A 20,107-nucleotide genomic window follows, 5' to 3' on the forward strand; every position below is an offset into this window, starting at 1 on the left:
CAACAAATAAATACATCAAGTTTTTATTGAGTCCTATTCTCTTCAAGGCTTTGGAAGAACTATGGAAAGGGCATAAGACACAGCTCCCTACCCTTAATGAGCTCTCATATTACTTGGGAGACACAATAGTTATACAAAAAAAGGAAAAAAGAAAAAAGAAAAAAAAAGTTTTAAGCACAGCAGAAGAAATGACTAAAGACCAGATTCAGAAAGGCCTCATCTTGGAGGAAGAGTTATAATGTGGAAGAACAAAAACAAAAATAAAACTAGAAATGGAGTCAGAAGGCTTAAGTTTGAATCCTAGCCTTTCTATGTATACCCTGTGTTATCTTGGGCACATCATATCTCTTCTCTAGACTCAATTTCCTCATCTGTAAAAAGAGGGCCTTGTATTATATGAAATAGATCAGTTCTTTTTAGCTCTTAGTCCTGTGATCCTTAGAGGGGATTCTTAAGTGGGGGAGGGGGGGTTAAAAGATTCCTGCAGAGTAACTAGGTGACTCAGTAGATACAGAGCCAGGTCTAGAGATGGCAGTTCCTAGGTTCAAATCTGGCTTCAGACTTAACCCCAATTGCCTAGCCCTTACCACTCTTCTGCCTTGGAACCAGTACTTAGTATTATACTAAGACTAAGTAAGAGTTTTTTTAAAAGGATTCCTGGAATCCAGTGCCAGAGAAGAATACTATTAGGTGTTTGTGGGGGGAATGATGATAAATTAAATTACCTTTTTAATGCTCAATTACCTCCTAAGTTGATCTTAACAAATACCCACAAAGTTATGGAAAATGATGATGAGTCCTGACCTTCCTTGGGCAGAGGATTTGTATTGGGAAATCATGGTAGATAAGGAGAGAATATCATGACCTGTTTAGGGTATTATGCTGTAAAGACATTGACAAACTGATTTTAAGGAGCTTGTCTAGGATGGTGATGCTCATTCCACATACTGATTTTCAAAGGAACTAGGGATGGTTAGCCTGGGGAAATGAAAAACTGGGGGGCTGAGGGGAGAGAGAAGGATAAAATAGCTGACTTCAAGTATTTCAAAGTCCATTGTACAGAAGGAGGATTAAAGGGTTCTGGGTGGCTTGGAGGCCATAGATCTAGAAATGAAAGATAGAGAGCAGCAAATCTGGCCATAATAGAGAGAAAAATCTTTTTACAAACGACAACTATCTCAAAGTGGGAAGGGGCTGTCTCAGAAGGTAGTAAGTTCCCTTTCACTAGAAATTTCAGAGATCAAATGATCATTGATTTGGGAGGTTGATAGAAGAGATCTTTGTTCAAGTATGATTTGAACTAGATGGACTTGTGAATGTTTCTCAAGTTCGATATCCTGTAGTTATGAAAAGGGTAGGTTCAAATTTGGCTTTGAGATACTCAACAAACATTTCTTAAGTGCCTATGATGTACTAAGGTCTGAGGACAAAAAGACAGGGAAAGACAATCCCTGCTCTCAAGGAGCTCACAGTCTTATGAGGGTGACAACATGCAAACAACCATGTACCAACAAGTCAGATGTACAGGATGAATTTGAAATAATTGACAAAGGAAAAATGCTAGAATTAAGGGTATTGGGAAAAGCTTCCAATGAAAGCTGGGGTTTTATTTGAGACTTGGAGTAAGCCAGGAGGCAGATTTGAATGCCAAGCAAAGGGGTTTGTGTTCTCTCTCATGCTTCATCCTTCTCTGATACACTGAAGTGTTTTTAGAGAGACCTTTCTCCTCTGGTAAGGCAAACACGGTCTTATTTTGAGGATCATTAGTGTGATGGTCTGAAATATCTACTTTCTTTATGTCTGGCTTTTCTGACTCTCATTTCTACAGCCTTCTCTATTCAGCGAGATTTTTCACTTTCTGTTCCTCAAGAGATAAACTTCATAGATTGCTATGGAAATTTTAACGTGCTAGATGAAAATCAGATAGTATTATCTCAGACAGCAACAATTTCCATAGAAGGATGAATGTTCAGGCCTGCCCTTAGGTATAGCAAATCAAATGAACAAAAGCAGAATGGGAGATACGTGGTCAGACAAGAATTCATCTGAATAAGACAGAGGCAAGTTGGAGTTGGAGGGCTGTGGATTGAAAAATTCAATATCAATTAACATCATGGTGTGGAAACACAAACACGTATTAGCTGTATTAGTAGACAGACACATAGTGTCTGATAGTTTCTGCCATATTCTGCTTTGAATCAGACTCCGTTTGGAATCCTCAGTAGTCTGGGGCTCCATATTTTAGTACAGGTATTGACAAACTATACTATGTCCAAAGAAAGTGAGCAGTGAGAAGTTTCAAAAGGGTTAGTTGAAAGAATTTGGAGATAGTCTCAGAAGCAGACTCAGGAGGTGGAAGAGAATACGACCACTCTATGGAAGAAAGATATATTTATTCTGTTTAGATCCACAGGATAGGACTAGATAGCAGTATGAGATGCCCTCCAATTTTGATAGCCTATTATTATGAAGAGTTTGAATGGGATTGGGCTTTGAATGTCAAGCTAGATTCTGGGTAGCCTCACAGGTTGGCTAGTTTTAAGTTGGAAAGTTTTAAGGAGAGCAGATGTTGGTTCAATATGAGAAATAATTTTCTGTCCATAAAAGCTACCCCCAAATTGAATATATTGCTTCTTGTGTCAAATCAATATTTATTAGTCACATGCTATGTTCCAGATAGTGAGTTCCCCATCACTTAGAAGATTTTTTAATTGAAAATTATTTAATTAATTAATTTAGAATATTTTCCCATTCTTACATGATTACTTAGAAGATTTTAAAGAGAGGTTGGATAACCATTTGTTTGGGATGTTGTAGATAGAATACCTATTCAAGTATGAGTTCATTTAGATAACTTGAAATTCTATGATAGGATGACTTGGATTAACCTCTTCAAAGTTCTGATGAACTCCACTCTGCTTATGATCATTTTTGGCTTCCATTTTTCCAAAAAGAGAAAAGAAAAATACTTTTGATGAAATGTACATAGACTAAGAAGAATAGACTTCAGAGGCAGGGTTCAATCTCTCTCCAAGCTAGGGTATGTCTGGCAAAGTGAGGGAAGTCATCATGGCAACATCCAACAGCTGTTTCCATCATGTTCTCATCTCTGCCCATATACAGCCTTCAGGTCCAGACAGATGTGACAGAAATGATGCAGACAGCTAGATGTAATCACTGCTCCCATCGCTAATCACTCACCAGTTATTCCCCAGGGCACATGGTGAATAACAATGTGTTCTGCTGCACTGTAAACCATCTCGACTTCATTTAGAACCAGCCTTTTATTTTTTCTAAAATAGCAGGGCTCTGGCTCTGCTTTCCACTTGGACCCCAAGCTCTCACACTTGCCCCCCAAATCCTAATGAAAGGAAAATGACTCAATTCACTATGGATGTTGTAAATTCTAAAGGAATATGATTATATTTTATCATAAGAATTCCCTTTAGGTGAAATTGACTGCTAGTTGACCTGGAAAAAAAATTAACTTCTCAATGACCCATTTAAAAACTAGAACCCTTTAGCAGACTGGCCTGGCCAGGGGCAAAATGGGGGAGTTGGCACTGTTTGCTTTTCGTTTTCTATCTCCCCTGGCAGAATGTATTGAAAAGACCTATTTTCAGGTCTTAAATTCAGAAAACTAACTATGTTATGTCTTACCTGCATGGCCATCTTGGGCAAGTCTATTCAGTTCTCTAAATCTTGGTTTCCATTGGTAAAATGGGTGTGTTGGACTAGATGAGTCATAATTATTTCCTCCCTCAGCATTCAATGATTCTTTCAGTATATTTCTATTGCCTTATAGGTACTCTTCCCCCTCTCCAAAATTTCCCTCAGCGACCTTGGATCCATCACAGTCGCAGGACTCCCCATTATAAGTCCTTTGTCCCGAGCCAACCCTTTTGCTACAATGCCCCATGATCCAAATCTCATCCAAACAATCAAATTCCCTAAATACTCTTCTCTTACTTACATGCAAAAAGGAAGGAAACTAAATCACACTGAATCAGACTAAAGTGTTAATGATTCACTCCTTAGGAGTAAATGCTTTGTATATAATGGCCTCTTAATAAATGCCTCAATGTCCCAAAGTGGAATGACCATTTCCATCAGAAAACTTTGCCTTTTAACTTTTCTACTATTTTATTGGTGACATTGATATTTTTCAGGTATACTATCAGGCTGAAGAGCATGGCATCATCTTAGAAGGTATCATGATGGAAAGAATGAGTGCTGGACATGGAGCCAATAGCAACCTGGTTGGAATACTGACCATGATACTTACTAGTTGTGTGCCCATGAACAAGCCATTAAAGCTGAGCCTCAGTTGATTTATCTGTAAAATAGACATAATACCTGCAGTTCTTACCTCCCAGGAGTGTTTTGAGGATGAAATGCCTGTAAAATGCTTTGCAATCTTTGCAAATGTCAGCTATTATTTTCTTTGACTTTTCCTTCTTTCTATATAAGTAGTTGTTAAATCCTTTCAGTTCTATATCCACAACAACATCATCTCTCACATCTGGTTCCTTTCACTCATATCACCAACATCCCAGTAAAGGTCCTTATCATTTATTCACAAGATCAATGTAATAGTTTCATAACTGGCCACCCTGTTTTCTATCTTTGCAAACTATTCTTCAGCTCTGTCCAAGTAGCTGTCTTAGTGGTCTGGCTTGATCATGTTACTGGTCTTGCTCAAAGACCACAAGTGGCTCCTTATTGATTCCAGAATAAAATACAATCCTGACATATTTTATTTATTGGTACAAGGCTCTATAAAATTTATCAATAACTCCAACTTACATATGCAGCCTGATTTCATATTGCTCTTTTTTATGTACTTTCTGCTGTCCTAGTAAATTGGAAAGTTAGCTATTCTTTTTTATTTAAAATTATTTAATTTATTTCTTAATTACATGTAGAAACAATTTTTAGCAATTGTTTTCTGACATTAGGTGATCCAGATTCTCTCCCTCCTTCCTCCTACTCTTCCCTGAGAAGGTAAATAATCTGATATAGATTATACTAGTGTTGTCACATAATATATATTTCTACATTTCTAATGCCATGAAAGAAGACATATATTGTACATATAAGAAAAACTCATGAAAGAAATAAAGTTGAACTTCATTCAGACTCTGACAATTCCTTCTATGACTATTGCTAGCATTTTTCATCATATGTCCCTTGGTATTATCTTGGATCCTTGTATCGCTGATAATAGTTTATTTCTTCACAGTTGATCATCGTATAATAGTTCTGTTATTATATACAGTGTTCTGGTTCTGCTCACTTCACTTTTCATTGGTTCATAAAAACCTTTCCAGGTTCATCTTTTCTTATAGCACAATAGTATTCCATTACAACCGTAGTCCACAACTTGTTCAGCCGTTCTCCAGTTGATGGGCATCCTCTCAATTTATATTTCTTTACTACCACAAAAAGTATTGCTATAAATAATTTTGTACAAGTAAGTCCTCTCCCCCTATCTTTGGCCTCTGGGATGTAGATCTAGTAATGGTCTTGCTGGGTCAAAATTAGCTGTCCTTTTGATCCTAGGGTTTTAAACATTCTCCTGGGCTACCACTATTCCTAGAAACACATTTTCTTCACATTCCTGCTTGTTGAAAACTTTTTTCTTCTCTTTCAAGGTATATCCTTCAAAGCTCCTAATTGAAAGTGACTTCTTCATCCTTAAGTTTTTCACCGAATTTGATCTGCATATTTCCATTGCTTATTTAAATCTACCTTGCATTAAATTTATTTGTATACAAGTCATAACCCATTCATGAAATTTTTAAGTATTTTGAGGTTAAGGACAATGGTGGTTTTAGTATCTTTATCTCTGATCACTGTGCCATGTACACAGTAGGTGCTTAATTAAATGTTTATTTAATGTCATTATCTTACTGTTGAACTAATCAACAGGGCAGTTGGAAAATTCATTGAAGCAAAAGTATAAGTTTCTAAAGGTAGAATTTTAGGTCTTGTGGTGAGGTGATGAGAGACATTTTGGGGATCATATCTGTGCCCTGAATTCCTAAACTCCCACCACACAGGTGGGACACCTATTCTGTCTGATCATAAGATTAGCCTAGACCAGTTCTCATATTCTAAGAAGCCCACAAGCTCTAACAAACTGATTTTATACTTTTCTGTAGTTTTTTGGCTTTTGAACTTATACACAAACACAAAATGTTAATACTAACTGATTAAACACTGAGCTGCAGCTTCCCATACACTTTTTCTGCCTGGCCTCTGACATATACTGTCCACTTTTACAGGGAACTTGGCCTTTTCCAAAGAGCACAGCATTTGAAAATATTAACTCTGAATCCAAGGAAGGTTTTCCAACAGTGATTTTTCTCTGTTTTTTTTTTCTTGGCTTAAAATGTCTAGCAGGATAGGGATGAGAGGGAGAGGCTGTCCTCTATTTTATATAAGTAATAGCCATCCCTGCACTCTACCTGGTGTTATTTGGATAATTAGGTGGTAACGATCCCTCAGAGTGGGGATTGTACTTTCTAGTCCTTTTTGAATGCCCCCTGTTATGTGTGCTCCACACAAAGTGGGGATGCTCAATAAATGTGACTGATGCTTGACTTCATCTTTAAGATTCTAAGGTCAGAACTCGGTGGGGTACCTTGGCCACCTGATGGATCCACATTGCCTAGGTACCATGTTTTCCTGGCCAACTAGGCAGAAGCTCAATGGAACTTCCCTGTAGAAACCTCAAGGATCATTTTTCCCTACCTATTCTCCTTAGTTTGCACGAATTGTTAATTCTCACAGTTGCATTTCTTACTAGTTACTCTAATGCACAGATTTTAAGATGAAGTAGTGGAAGCTAGACAATAGTGATTCAAATCTAGGCAATACTTATTTTCATGTCATATGTAGCAGCAACCTTCTGAACCTCAGTTTCCTCATCAATAAGATGGAGGGAAGAAAAAGTTGGTCCAGATGATTTCTAAGATTTCTTCTAACTCTAAATTCTATAACTTGCCAACAACAAATGGCCATCCGTCTGCTAGGTCTGAGTTGGCAGAGTTCTGGGAAGGATCTCTTCTTCTTATATTAAGCCAACTCACCACAGGCATTGGCATAGAAAGACGCTGTGGGGGGGGGGGGACTTGAAAAAGGATCTTCATCTTTTCTAAACTCCTTGAGTGTGTCTGAGCAGGTCACCCTGAGGACATGGAGAGGGGGGCTAGCTCCATTCAGAACAAGCTGGCTCCATACAGCAAGAGGAGCAACATCAAACCCAAGGCCCAGGAGAACTGGTGATGGGACATCTGGTGCTGTGTCAACACAACGCTCATTATGGGACATTAGAAATAGGCATGGGATCAGAGAGGGAACCGGAAAATGATTCTATGTAAACAGTTCTAGAATAAAAGAATGAATGGGGATGAAATTCAACTCAATTTAGCTATTCTTTATTAAATACCTACTATGTGCTGAGCACATACAGCATGACTTTCTCTGGATAAAACCAGCTTAATTCCAGATCAGCTTGGGGAACTGGGTTTCTGCTGGTTTGTGGAGGCTCATTAAGTAAGATTAATAAATATTAGAATAACAAGGAAGATAGTAATGCAATGTAGGGACAGAAAAGCACAGATGGGATTGTGTACAGGAATTTGCCCTCAATTCTTCTACCTATTTAGGGCTACAGTGAGCCACTGGGCTGAGGCTGGCTGTCTTCTTCAACATTTTCACCTAGGGCTGTAGTAACTAGGATATTAAAGGGAGGGGAGCAGAGAGAGTAGAATTTCAAGGCTGATACGATTCTTTGGTTTTCAGAGTGAGCCAAGTGAGACTCGTAAGTGTGACGGGACAGCACAATTCATGATACTTCATGGATTTAACTATTTCTCTTATCTGTCTTTGTGTGCTCTTTTTGTAACTCTCCTCTCTAGAAATTCCTTCAAGTACAGATTCTTAGCCTTATTTTTGTCATGTGCCCATTTGGCAGTCTGGTGAAGGTTATGAATCTATTTTAGAATAATATAAAAGTAAACCCACCAAATTACAAAGGAAATGAATTCCATTGAAATAATATATATTTTTTCCTTTCCAAGTTTAAAGATCCCATGAAGTTTATCCACAAATCCTTTAGGGATCCATGGTCTTTGGGTAGAGAAGTGCTATTCTAGAAATTGTGGAGTATGTGCATATATATATATATTCACACACATGTATATATGTGTGTGTATCTAGGTGTATATATGTGTGAGTTTGCACATGTCCATGGTGTGGTGTGTCTGTGGTTCATAAAAGCACAGAATTATAGCATTTAGATCTGGAAAGAAACCCTAAAGTCCTCTAGTCTAACAATCTCATTTTATACATGAGGAAACTAAAGCCCAGAGAGGTAAAATAGTGAGTCAATCAAAACCACATAGATAATATGGAACAGAACTGTGATAGTCACTGTCTTGTGGCTGCACGTTCCTATACATGGGGGCTTAAATGTAAAACTCATAGCAACAGCATCTTCTAGGGTATTCCGTGAACCACCTATCGATCACTAGGAAGCATGCTTCATCAGAGGTACCCAATATAACAGTAATGGGCTGCCCATTCCCCTGGGTTCCAGTTCTATGTAGAGACCTTAAAGTAGGCAAACCTTTTCCCTATATAGCCCCTGTCTGAAATGATCTCGAATGAATCCTATACACTGTGCCAGAGATCTGTCAAGCAGTCCTGGGACGAGTGCTGTAAGCTGGGAGTTGTGTTGTTGAATGCTTGATTTCTCTTCTAGAATTCTAAGGCTAGAACTTAGTGGGGAAGCTCAGCCAGTTTTTGGCTCCATATTGTCTGGGTACGCTGTTATTTTGAGTCATTTGGCAAAACAAACAACCCCTCAAAAAACTATGTGGAGTCTGTTCAATCTAGGACTTCCTGGGGCAAGAAGCCAATTCTCATACCTTCAACTCTCAGTTCCATCAAGTGTTCTAACCTATGTCAAGGGGAATCTGAAGGGGCAGAGACCAAATACCTTCTCCTTAGCTTAGAATCTCCACTGAATTTTTGCAGCCACTGAAATTCTGAAAAGAACTTGGACTTAAAGAAGTGGCTTAATCCACTTCACGCTGATAGGAACTCAGAGTCATCATGGAGTATAGAGGACTATCCTAGAATCTCCACTAACTGAGAACTTTCAAACGGGTTGATTACAAACCAAAGCTTGCCCCAAATTAAGAGGATCTTTTATGAGAGGTATTGTTTCTTTTAGGATTATAGTATTATCAATTTAGTAATGGAAGTTACCAGAGAGGCCATCTAGCCCAACCTCTCTCTTTACAGGAGAAAAACTGAGGCTCATACAGATTAAGGTCCCACAGGTATCAAATGGCATAGCCAAGATCTGAACTCGGCTCTTCTGACTCCAAATTCATTGCTCTTCGAATGGTATTATACAAGGTTGTGATATAGCAACAACCTTCTATTTTCTCTGCTTTTCCTATACCCCAAGTACAGACATAGCTGTATCAAATATTCTCTTACCCCTTTGCAGATGGCCACAGCTTCCTTTGACATGGACTTGGGATAGGCCACATTGTGCTCCATGATAGACTGGAAAAGCTCGTCTTCATCTTCTCCTTCAAAAGGAGCCTGTTGAGCAGAGGAAAAAGAAGAGCAGAGACAAAATGTAAGTAAAGAAAGCAATTGTCTTTTGAAAATTCTGGGGGTAACCGGATTGAATTATTCTGATTTTTGAGTTGATTGGCACATCAACTCTACTCCTTTCCACTGTCTTGGTTTTCCCTTCACTGGGGGAAGGAAAGTTAGATAATGAATGATTAAAGAGGAAGATGAATGAAACAAATAAAAGCCTGCTTGTAATCAAAGGGTATTGTGGCTGGCGATGAATTAACCCAGTTCTATAGAATAGGTAAATGAACTGGATTCAGAATGACCAGGTGGGAAAACCCCAAATTTGTGAAGGAGAGGTGAGGGGGAGGAATAATATTCTGGGTTAGAAAATTACATTCTCTACCATCTTTTCCAAACTCAGTGACAAAGAATACAATGAGGAAATGCATCTCCCTCCTTTTTTTACCAAGGCAGAAGACTGTGTGCAGAACATTACATACACTGTGAGCTTCTAGTTGCTATGAAGGGTGGCTCATTGGATATTGGAGAGGTGAAAGATATGTTGGGAAATGAAAGGGATGCAAAAACAAAATATATCAATTTATTTATTTTTTGGGGGGAAATCCATTCTCTGGCAAAGGCTGTGAGAACATTGGGTACAGTGGTATAGAATTCCAGAGGATTAGGAGCCCTAAACTTAGAGAATTTAGGCTCCCTCCTGGATTGGACTTTCATAAATGCTACTAATAATCTTACCTTGAGGGTATTAATTTTGAATTTGCATAGTGCTTTCCCCTTATAATTAATCCTGAAAAACCTAATCTTGTGGGCTGGAGTATGCAGCAAACAGGAAGGGTAAAACTAGGTGCCCCGTTAGGGTAGCATCCGACACAGAAGGGGAAAAGGTAATAAAGGAAGAGGGAGGGCAGATCTCAGAAGCTGGAAAGCCAAGATGACACAGAGATTTTAAAGACCAGGAGACATGGTACCTTGAAATGGGAGGTCAGAGGTCAGTGAATGTTTCAAAAAGAATAAAGGAGAAAGCCATGAGATTAAGTGAAAGGTCTCCAGATTTGGTTCCAGGGGGAGTGAGAACCCCCAAGAAATTGGCTTAACTCCACAAGTCTAAAGCTTAGGGTTAGACCTAAAGCATCCCCTGCTATCTAAGCTATCCCAATAGTTGGGATATTGGCTCATTCTAAGTAAGGTATCTTCTCCTCCTTAGATCACCTTCTCAGCACTAAGCAGGACCAGGGAGGAAGAAGATGACAGGACAGCCGCGATCCAAGGCTAGATGTTCTGGGCTTGGCTGCTCACAAGGTCAATTCCTTGCCTTTCATACAGTGTAAACAACCTCTGACTGTATGCCTCTTAGCACACGGGCTATCAGTGAAATACGCAGATTGGGAGGAGAGCAATTCCTGGGTGAGTCACTTAAAATTCAATTACCTGGCCGGCCAGCATTTCATATAGCAGCACTCCAAATGCCCACCAATCTACCGACTTCCCGTAAGGCTGATAGGCAATTATCTGGAAAACACAAAATGTGCCATCAGGATTATGAGCAGATTTGCATCTCTCTGGGCAATACCACAGCTATGTCCATTAATGATAAAGACCCAGTATATGTGCTACATTTAACTTGTGCTCCTCTTTAAAGATACCCAGTCCCTCCCACAATGCCACATGCTGTCAAGGCTGTCTTGACGGTCAGGAAAAGAGAACATAAAGTTCTGTTAGGTCTCTAAACTCAAGAAAGCCTAGGAAATGTGGATATTGGCAAGGACCCGTAGACCCCAATTTTGCCTTGCTCTTTCTCATCTCCCTCATAGACCCTCATCTCCACCTCCTCTCAAGACCAAGTTCAGGTGTCACTTCCTCCATGAGGTCTTCCTTGATTCTCCTAGTCATAAATAATCTGATCCTCCTCAAATTAGTCCTAGAACTTTATATTCCTCTTATGTCCTGATCACTCTCTGATTGGACCTTGGAGATTTATATGTGGTCATTTGTGAAGACAATATAGAGAACTGGCCACAGAGTAATGAAGACATGTGTTCAAGTCTTACCTATTACATATACTGTGACTCAGCCTCTACCCCATCCAAATTACAACCTCTCATCCCTCTGGCAAAACTAGAAAACTATTAGCATGGGTAGAGAAAACTTCTAATGAAATCCTAGAACCTGAAATATGAAATCTGAACCTGACAAAATGTGTTTGGAGTCTTATCTCTATTACTAAATTACAAGAAAACATAGAGATTATCATTTTTTTGGTCTTTATTTCCCAAATGCTTGGTATGCACAGTGCCCAGTACAGAGAGAGCACCTCGACATTTAGCCAACTGAATTGAATAAGTTGGATGGATTTGAATTAAGCTGAATTGTTGATGGAAAAAAGTATTTGTTAAAGCTCTTCTATCATTTTACTATATTAGGTATGACGTATTCTTGTTATGGAGGAGTAAGTGGAGTTAGAAAAATCATAATCCTTGAAGGAAATATTACTTGAAAGAGAAAGGAGACAAAAACGAATCCCACCAATAGAATTAATAAGTGACACTAAGATACAGATCAGAATGTGTGGTCCCTTACTCCAAAATTTTCAGTGGCACCACCCGCCTCATACCACACAAATTCATCAGCCTGGCGCTAAAAGTCCTCTATTATCTCACTGCCACCTGCTTGTCTTGTTTTATTTCCTATTTTTGCCCTTTGAACAATACCTGTTCCAATCAAATTGACGTGTTAGCTACATGGATAACAAGTAGCCCATCTCCATGTATTTGCCCAAATGGGTCCAAATGTTCTAACTGCACTTCTTTTTCATCTATATCTTGTAGCATTGCTAGCTTCCTTCATAGTTCAGGTATTCACATTCAAAAGCAGGTCTTTCCTCATTGCTCCAGTTAGTAATACTTTTCCCAACCTTAAATTGTTTCCTATTATTTTATATTTACTCATGCACATACTTTGTCCTCCAGTAGAATGTAAGCTCCTTAAGAACAGGGACTTTTTCATTTTGTCTTTGAATCCCCAGTTCTAGCACAAAGAGTAGGTTCTTAATAAATATATTTATTGAAATGAATGGCCATTTTCTCAAACATGTCTAACATTTAATATACTGATTTTACTTTTACCAAAAATGTTTTTTTCCAGGAAATGCACAATGTACAGGACAAACAACTTTATTAAATATAAAAACGATTATGAGCTATCCTCCTTCCTCAAAGGAATGAGTTGCTTTAAAAGTATTGAGCTTCCCACCAATGAAAGTGTTCACATAAAGACTAGCTTAGCTTACTAGTTATAAGTGATGCTGGCTCCTACTTCCATTGGCTCTCAGGGGCCACCATTTTGGGGGCAGCCCCTCCCCAACTATGCTTCTGACTTTATGGTCTTTGACACAATTCCTCCATCAAGGTACTATTCCCCTTTGAGCCTTCCCTACTGCCCCCATAACTTTTTACCTTTATTTCCTATGTTGTCTTTCTCCATTAGAATATAAGCTCCTCGAGGACTGAAATTATCTCTCTTTTTGCTTGTTTTTATATCTCCAAGGCTTAGTATAACGTGTCAGACACAATAGATGCTTAATAAATGCTTATGGCTTATTGTCTGCTAAGGGCTGTTTAGATACTTATTAAATGCGTGTGAAATTGAATTAAATTTATATGCCCATGTGAACAAGTTTTAATCACAAAATCTTATCATAGGAAGGGACTCTAAAATAATTAAGTCCAACCTTCTAGGAAATACAATTCCCTCTTCAACATCAATTATAGCTAATAAGCTAGTCTTTGTATGAACACTTGCATTGATGGTAAACTCAATACTTTTTAAGCAACTTATTCCATTGGGTGAGAATAGCTTATAATATTTTTTATATTTAAAGAAGATATTTGTTCTGGAACTTCCATCTTCTACCTTCTGGAAAAACACAAAATAAACTTTCTCCATTCACATAAAGTCTTCGGATAAATGAATAAAGTTAGGTGGCACAAAGGATAGAGTATCTGGCAGGGAGTCAGAAAGACTTCTCTTCCTGATTTCAAATCTGATCTCAGACACTTACTAGCTGTGTGATCCTAAGGAAGTCACCTAACCCTATTTTCCTCAGTTTCCACATGTGTAAAATGAGCTGCAGCAGTAAATGGCAAACCACTCCAATATTTTTGTCAAGAAAACTCCAAATAGGGTCATGAAGAGTCAGACACAAATGATCTGATGGAACAGCAACAATCTTGTCTCAACCAAGTCTTTGGTTCTTTCAACTTAGCACATGCCTATTTCCTTCAGTCATTTATCAAAGGACAAGCTCCTCTCTCCTATACTTACATAATTTATTTTTTAAAATCCTAAATACAGAATTTTACATCCTTGAAAAAGTGTTATTCTTGTTACAGTTCATTTTCCCCCTAGCATTCCTGACTGTTAAGACAAATTTGAAACCTTATTCTGTCATCCAACCTATCAATGACTTCCGAGGCCCCTTACAGCTTTAAATTTATAATCCTATGATCCTATAAACTATCCCTCTCAGCTCCATGCTCTCTGCAAATGAGGCTTAAAAAACTCTTCCCTTATCCTGATAAGCTTGTTTATAGTTTATTTGTACTGTTAACATTTTTTTTGAGGATAGAATTTTCACTCATTGTTCACAGTTCATTGTACTATCTTTTTCCTGTAAATTGTTTACTTTGTCCCTTAAACACAATGCTACAGGATTCCAGTCCACTTGACCATGTCTCTCTTAGTGCATTTTTAGCCATGGCACCACCATATTAAAAATAACAATAAGCCAATGTTTGTATAATACTTCACAGTGCAGCTGGGTGACACAATGACTAGAGTGCCAGGCCTGGAATCTGGAAGAGATCAAAACTGTCCTCAGATATTTACTAGCTATGCGACTCTAGCCAAGTCACTTAACATGTTTGCTTCTGGTTCCTTGTCTGTAAAATGAGCTGGAGAAGGAAATAGCAAACTACTAGCAAAGTACATGAAGACTCATGACTCAACATTTATGAAGGGATTTAATTTTACATTTCAATTTGCATTTATGAAGATATATATATGTATACATATATTAGTATATTTTGCAATTAATGATGATGGATTACTTTGTATTTCTTTAGGCTTTGTCGTAATAAAAATTATAAACAACATCTAATAATAAATAATAAACAACTAGCTGGCAAAGCAGATAAGAGTACTAGACCTGGAATCAGGGAGACCTGAGGCACTTTCACCCCAAGGCACTATTTGTGTGACCTTGGGCAAGTCATCTCACTTCTTTCTATACCATTTTCCAAACCAGAGAGAATAATAGTATATTTCTTCTAGGTTAGATTTGTTGTAAGGATCAAATGAAATATTTGTAAAGTGCTTTGCACACTTTCAAAGTAAATGTAAGCTCTGATGATGATGTTTTATAGAATGTTTCATATTTAGCAAGCATTTTATATTATTATGTTACTTGAAACACTTGCTTTGTGCAAGGAAATGTGCTTGGTTTGAGGAAGAGAAAGCATAAGTAAGATGTGGTTCTTGCCCTGAAGGAGCTTACAACCCAGTGGGAGATGTACACTTGACAGAAGAATAGAAGAGAAGAAAAGGAGACCAGGTTAAGCAGACATCATCAGCAGCTAGAAAGACAAAGGCTGGTTTTAAGGGAAAAGGGAGAATCTGAGCTAGGACTTAGAAGGTATATCCGCATCCTGAGGTGAGGGCAAGAGGGCATTCTTGACGTATGGAATGGGGGAGTGGAGGCACAAAATCAAGAAATTGTGGATCATTTCTTATAGATAGTTTTTGATTTTTGCTCCTATGAGGCTAAGCATTGAGCAATGAATGCAAACTTTCTGACTTTGCAATGTTGCCTAAGTTTAGTCATCCTGGTCCTTTTCTGTTTGGCTCTTTTTTTAATGGGAGTTGGTGTTTGAAGAGAGAACTCTTTGAATTTAATGGATACAGAGAGATGGTAGTACGTACATCCTTCAATTTAGAAAATAGGTGCATTACTGCCATATTGTGTATAATTTTGTGATATTTTGGATAATGATGGCTATTTTTTCTTTGTCTCATTAAAAAGTTGGAGTTGGGAAATTGGGAGGAAATTAGTCTCCAAAACTACATTGAAAAGTTTAGACAGAAAGAGGGTTAAAGTTAGACCTCGACTATAAGGTATGCTGGTTATTATCCAATAGTCATGCTGTGCCTGCTGGGGTTATAGCCCCCACCAAGGATCCACTATAAAGCTGTACTAGCTCTTCAAAGGATTAAAATAAAAGCTTTGCTAGCATGAACTCTGGCAATCTCTCAGGCTACCATTCTGAAGGGCTTTTTTAGTGGGCTATCACTTGAGATGGGAAAAGGAGACTCGGTGGGAAGCTGAAAAATTCATAACTATAAAAGGTAGGGTAATGTAGAGGGGGAAAACTCTCAGCTTTGTAAAGTTCATAGTCACCGAATCTTAGAGCTAGAAGCTTAGACCAGAGAAAAGAGAATGATGTCGCTGGAAAAGGCCATAGAATGTTAGATGGGACTTTAGAGATAACAGCAGCTGTATGAACTTGGACCAACATTGATTGAGTCCTCGGAGTCTCAATTTTTCTCACATGTTAAATGGGGACACATGAATAATCTACTTTCACATTGTTGTTGTGAGGAGGAACAAATGAGATCATCTATGCAGAGCACGGAAGAGATTCTTAAGTATTGCTTGATAGAATTCTAGAAATTTGTAAGTAGATTTTAGAGGATTATTAATTTGTAAGAAAAAATATACATATACATTTCAAAATAAGTGATTTCCTTTGTAGTCTTATGTCTTTGGTTTTACTCATATAAAAACATTATTCTAGGAGCAAGATGGATACAGTGCCAGGCCTGGAGTCAGGAGGACTTAGGTTCAAATCTTGCCTTAGGTACTTACTAGATCACTTAACCCCATTTGCCTAGCCCTTGCCATTCTTCTGTCTGGTAAGGGTTTAAAAAAACCAAAACCAAAAACTTATTCTGAAAAGGGATTCACTGTCTTCAACAGACTGTCAAAGGGGTTCATGATAGAAAAAAAAGTAAGAATCCCTTGATCTAGACCAATCCTTTCATTATGAAGATAAGGAAAGCATGGTTCAAAGTCACAGTAGTAAAATTGTGAGAAGAATCCTAATCTTCTGATTATGCTTAAGAAATTGATTAGAGTATGGAGGGACTTTGTAGCCGCCATTGTGAATCTGATTGTCCACTTTCTCCACTTCTGGGACAAGCTAGACCTCTTTTGGACCCAGAAATAAACAGTGATGAGTCTAGTCTGTGACCCTGTGTGACAACTTTGCATTTTCAGAAAAAATGAGTCTTCTCCCTCCTGCTATGAAGCTACCTTTTTATCTATCACCAGTAGAGTCCTACCATGACCTGCAGACCCAAGAGCTCGGGCTATTCTAAAGGGACATTAATCTTTCATAGCTTCATGGCCAAATGCCAACAGGCTATCAATCTTAATCTAGACAGTGGCCAGAGTGAATAAAATACATCATCTGAACTAATAGGATGTCAAATACGTTCCTAGGTACTATAAATCACAACTGAGTTTAGAATTGTGGTGACTAATTCAACACCTCCAAAAAGGCAATTTGTATCCTAGGGATCTTTTTATCTTCAGGTGCTGAGATTTCATTGGGAGAGGTGGAATTTAAGGAGCTGAAACGATTACATTTTATAATGTAATGACTCCATGTTTGTGATAAATGTCAGCAAAAAAAAATGCAGAACTTGGGCAAATACTGTTATATCTATGACAAAAAAGGCTGCTCATGTTTGGGTTCTCATGTTCTCTGGAGTGTAAAATCTTCAAGGGATTTAGGGATTGACATCAAGCTAAAAAAGTGGATTGACTACTTATTGGGAAAGTGTAGTGGAGAATCCAGCAGTGGGCTGGTGGTTGGGCTCAATGACCTCAAAAGCCCCTTCCAAGATCCTAGGATTTCAATATTTTAAGTTGTCTGGTTTGAAGATGTGCTTTATCTGATACTGGGTTATTCAGACTAAGCATAACATTGTTGAGCCTATTTCTAGAAGTTAAAAGAATGCAACTAAGAAAACAAGGATTCTCTCTTCAATTATAATCTATGATATACAATGTCTATATTTCATAATTTAGCCAATTTCTTTCCTTGTAGTTGATGAAAGCCACTTAGCCTCCCTCATCTTATTCTCCCTCTGCTACCTCTTTCCCCAACATACACACACCCAGAAGAAGTAGTTGTGTTCTAGTCCTTTTCTAAGTATCCATGGTTGAGGGTCAGCTAGGTGGCTCTAAGGATAGAAAGCCAGCCCTGCAGATGAGAGGTCCTAGGTCCAAAGCTAGCCTATGTGGCCCTGGGCAAGTCACTTCACCTCAATTGTCTAAGCCTCACAGCTCTTCTGCCTTGGAACCTATGCTTAGTATCAATTCTAAGACAGAAGGTAAAGGTTTGAAAAAGTCATCAGTGATCGCTACCCTCCCTAAGGAAAGTTGTCAATGAACCAAATTATTATTGTTAGGGGAGTTAATAGAAAAATTGGCCTGCAGTTCATCACATCCTGGAGAAAATGTGCTTCAGCCATTTTGGTTCATTTAAATCTTAGTCACAGGAAGAAAATATCAGGCTTCTTATGGAGGATTCAGATGCAGGTCCAACATACCTATCAGCCCACAAACCATATTGCCACCCAGTCAAGTTTCACTAGCTCATCCCACACATTCCAATTTCATAATTATGAGGCATCAGATGGCCATGGACAGCAGCAGCTTGAAAAAGGACCTTATTGATGCTTGGATCATAATTTCAAGTTTCACTTAAATCTCTTCTTTGCAAAATTCATTGTAGGTTGGACATGGGTTCTTGTAGCTCTTCTCGAACAGCTTATGTGTCTACTCGCACTCTTGGCCTAAAAGGGAAGTTTCCTATTGCAAGCCTGGAAGATGAGGAAGAAACCATGGTAACACCGAATGATCAGCAAATTTGAAGTTAGAAGATGGGATTGAGAACTGCTTCTGCCGTTGACTAGGCTGAGTTTCTTTGGGCAAGTCCTTTTGCCCAGCTGGGCTTCAGGTTCTTTACTTCCAAAATAGTTATAAAAGTACATCCTCTACCACTCTCACAGGGTTGTCACGAAGGTCAAGGGAGGCATTATATGCCATTTACTCCGTACATGATAAAACACTATATAAATACAACTGCTATTAAGCGTGTACTAGCAGGCACCCCCAAACACTCTCTCGACTGGGACTATCAGGCCATGCAGTGTCCACTTAGTCACCCTCTGCTGCCTTTCCCTTGCAGCTACCTGAACAGAAATGGTTTCAAAAGGTTAGCAATTAAGGGAAAGCAAGCAAAAATACAAAACAAATGCATGGCTTGTAGCTTTATTTTATTCTAAGACCTCTCCACGGGGTCTTGAAATAACTGGTGCTGGCCATTTCACGGGCCTGGCTCCAGTTATCTTTCTAGAAGGAAGCTCTGGTTCCACATGGTAGCAAGTCACTTTCTTGCCTGAGGATCAACCAACTCCTTTGTCCACTGTCTCTACTAAACTCTAAAAGGAATAATAATGATAATGATGATAACTAAATACAATATAATATTTGAAGGTTTGCAAAGTGTTTTATCATGATTGACCCTCAAGGAAAACTCTGTAAGAGTTTTTTATTATTTTATTTATTTATATTTATTATTATTATTATTATTATTATTATTATTATTATTTTATTTTATTATATTACTATCATCCCAATTTTAGCAAAGAAGGAAACTGAGACTCAAAGACTTGCCCAAGATCATCAAATTAGTATGTGAAGCAGTATTTGAAATCAGAACTTTTATAATTGCAAATCTGATGTTCAAACCACCATGTAAAAAAGCAGCTGACCTTCTTAGCCTAGGAAGCCTACCACCATGACTCACTCTTTCCACATGTTTCAGGAGCTTTTGGAAATCTTTATAAGCAAGTTTTATCCACTTCTCCAGAATGACTGATGTCTCCATCCCACCCCAAGGAATGACAGTTAACTTCTCCCCCATTAGGGAAAATTCAGAGGTTTTAATGCCACACATACAGTCATACTACATCCACATACACACTCTGCTCAAAGCAAGGAATTCCCTCTACAAAATTCATCGGGACTCGGGACTGTTTCTGGTTCACTTTTCCAGTATATGTTCCTGAATAGCTCAGTGCAAATCCTTAGCAAACGAGGGGAAGATGATGTATCGGTCAGTGGGGGATTGTCTTCTGTTGTTACTAGGCTTACCTCAGGAGCAATGTAGTCCGGAGTGCCGCAGAATGTCTTGGTGGTCACCCCGTCCCAGATGTTCTCCTTGCACATGCCAAAGTCAGCGATCTTGATATGGCCTTCAGAATCCAACATTACATTGTCAAGTTTTAGGTCCCTGCAGCAGAAGTAAAAATAGCTTTTGTATTCCAGTCTTTCAATGGAAAAAATACTTTTATC

At 38.5% G+C, this 20,107-nt stretch overlaps 1 protein-coding gene across 2 annotated transcripts in view; it reads right to left on the bottom strand.

Annotated features, from left to right (window-relative positions):
- PRKCB (protein kinase C beta) overlaps positions 1 to 20,107 on the bottom strand; it is a 677,822-nt gene that overhangs the window by 113,098 nt on the left and 544,617 nt on the right. For both annotated transcript variants that reach the window (XM_001363029.4, XM_001363115.4), the window contains exons 13-15: positions 19,907 to 20,045; positions 11,056 to 11,136; positions 9,517 to 9,624 (exon numbers count right to left, since the gene is read on the bottom strand). In XM_001363029.4, the coding sequence (XP_001363066.1) occupies positions 9,517 to 9,624; positions 11,056 to 11,136; positions 19,907 to 20,045 (328 nt within the window). The remainder of the gene's footprint in view (positions 1 to 9,516; positions 9,625 to 11,055; positions 11,137 to 19,906; positions 20,046 to 20,107) is intronic.

This window comes from Monodelphis domestica, chromosome 7 (genome assembly GCF_027887165.1).
Source record: "Monodelphis domestica isolate mMonDom1 chromosome 7, mMonDom1.pri, whole genome shotgun sequence".
In the NCBI taxonomy this organism is placed as follows: Eukaryota; Metazoa; Chordata; class Mammalia; order Didelphimorphia; family Didelphidae; genus Monodelphis; species Monodelphis domestica.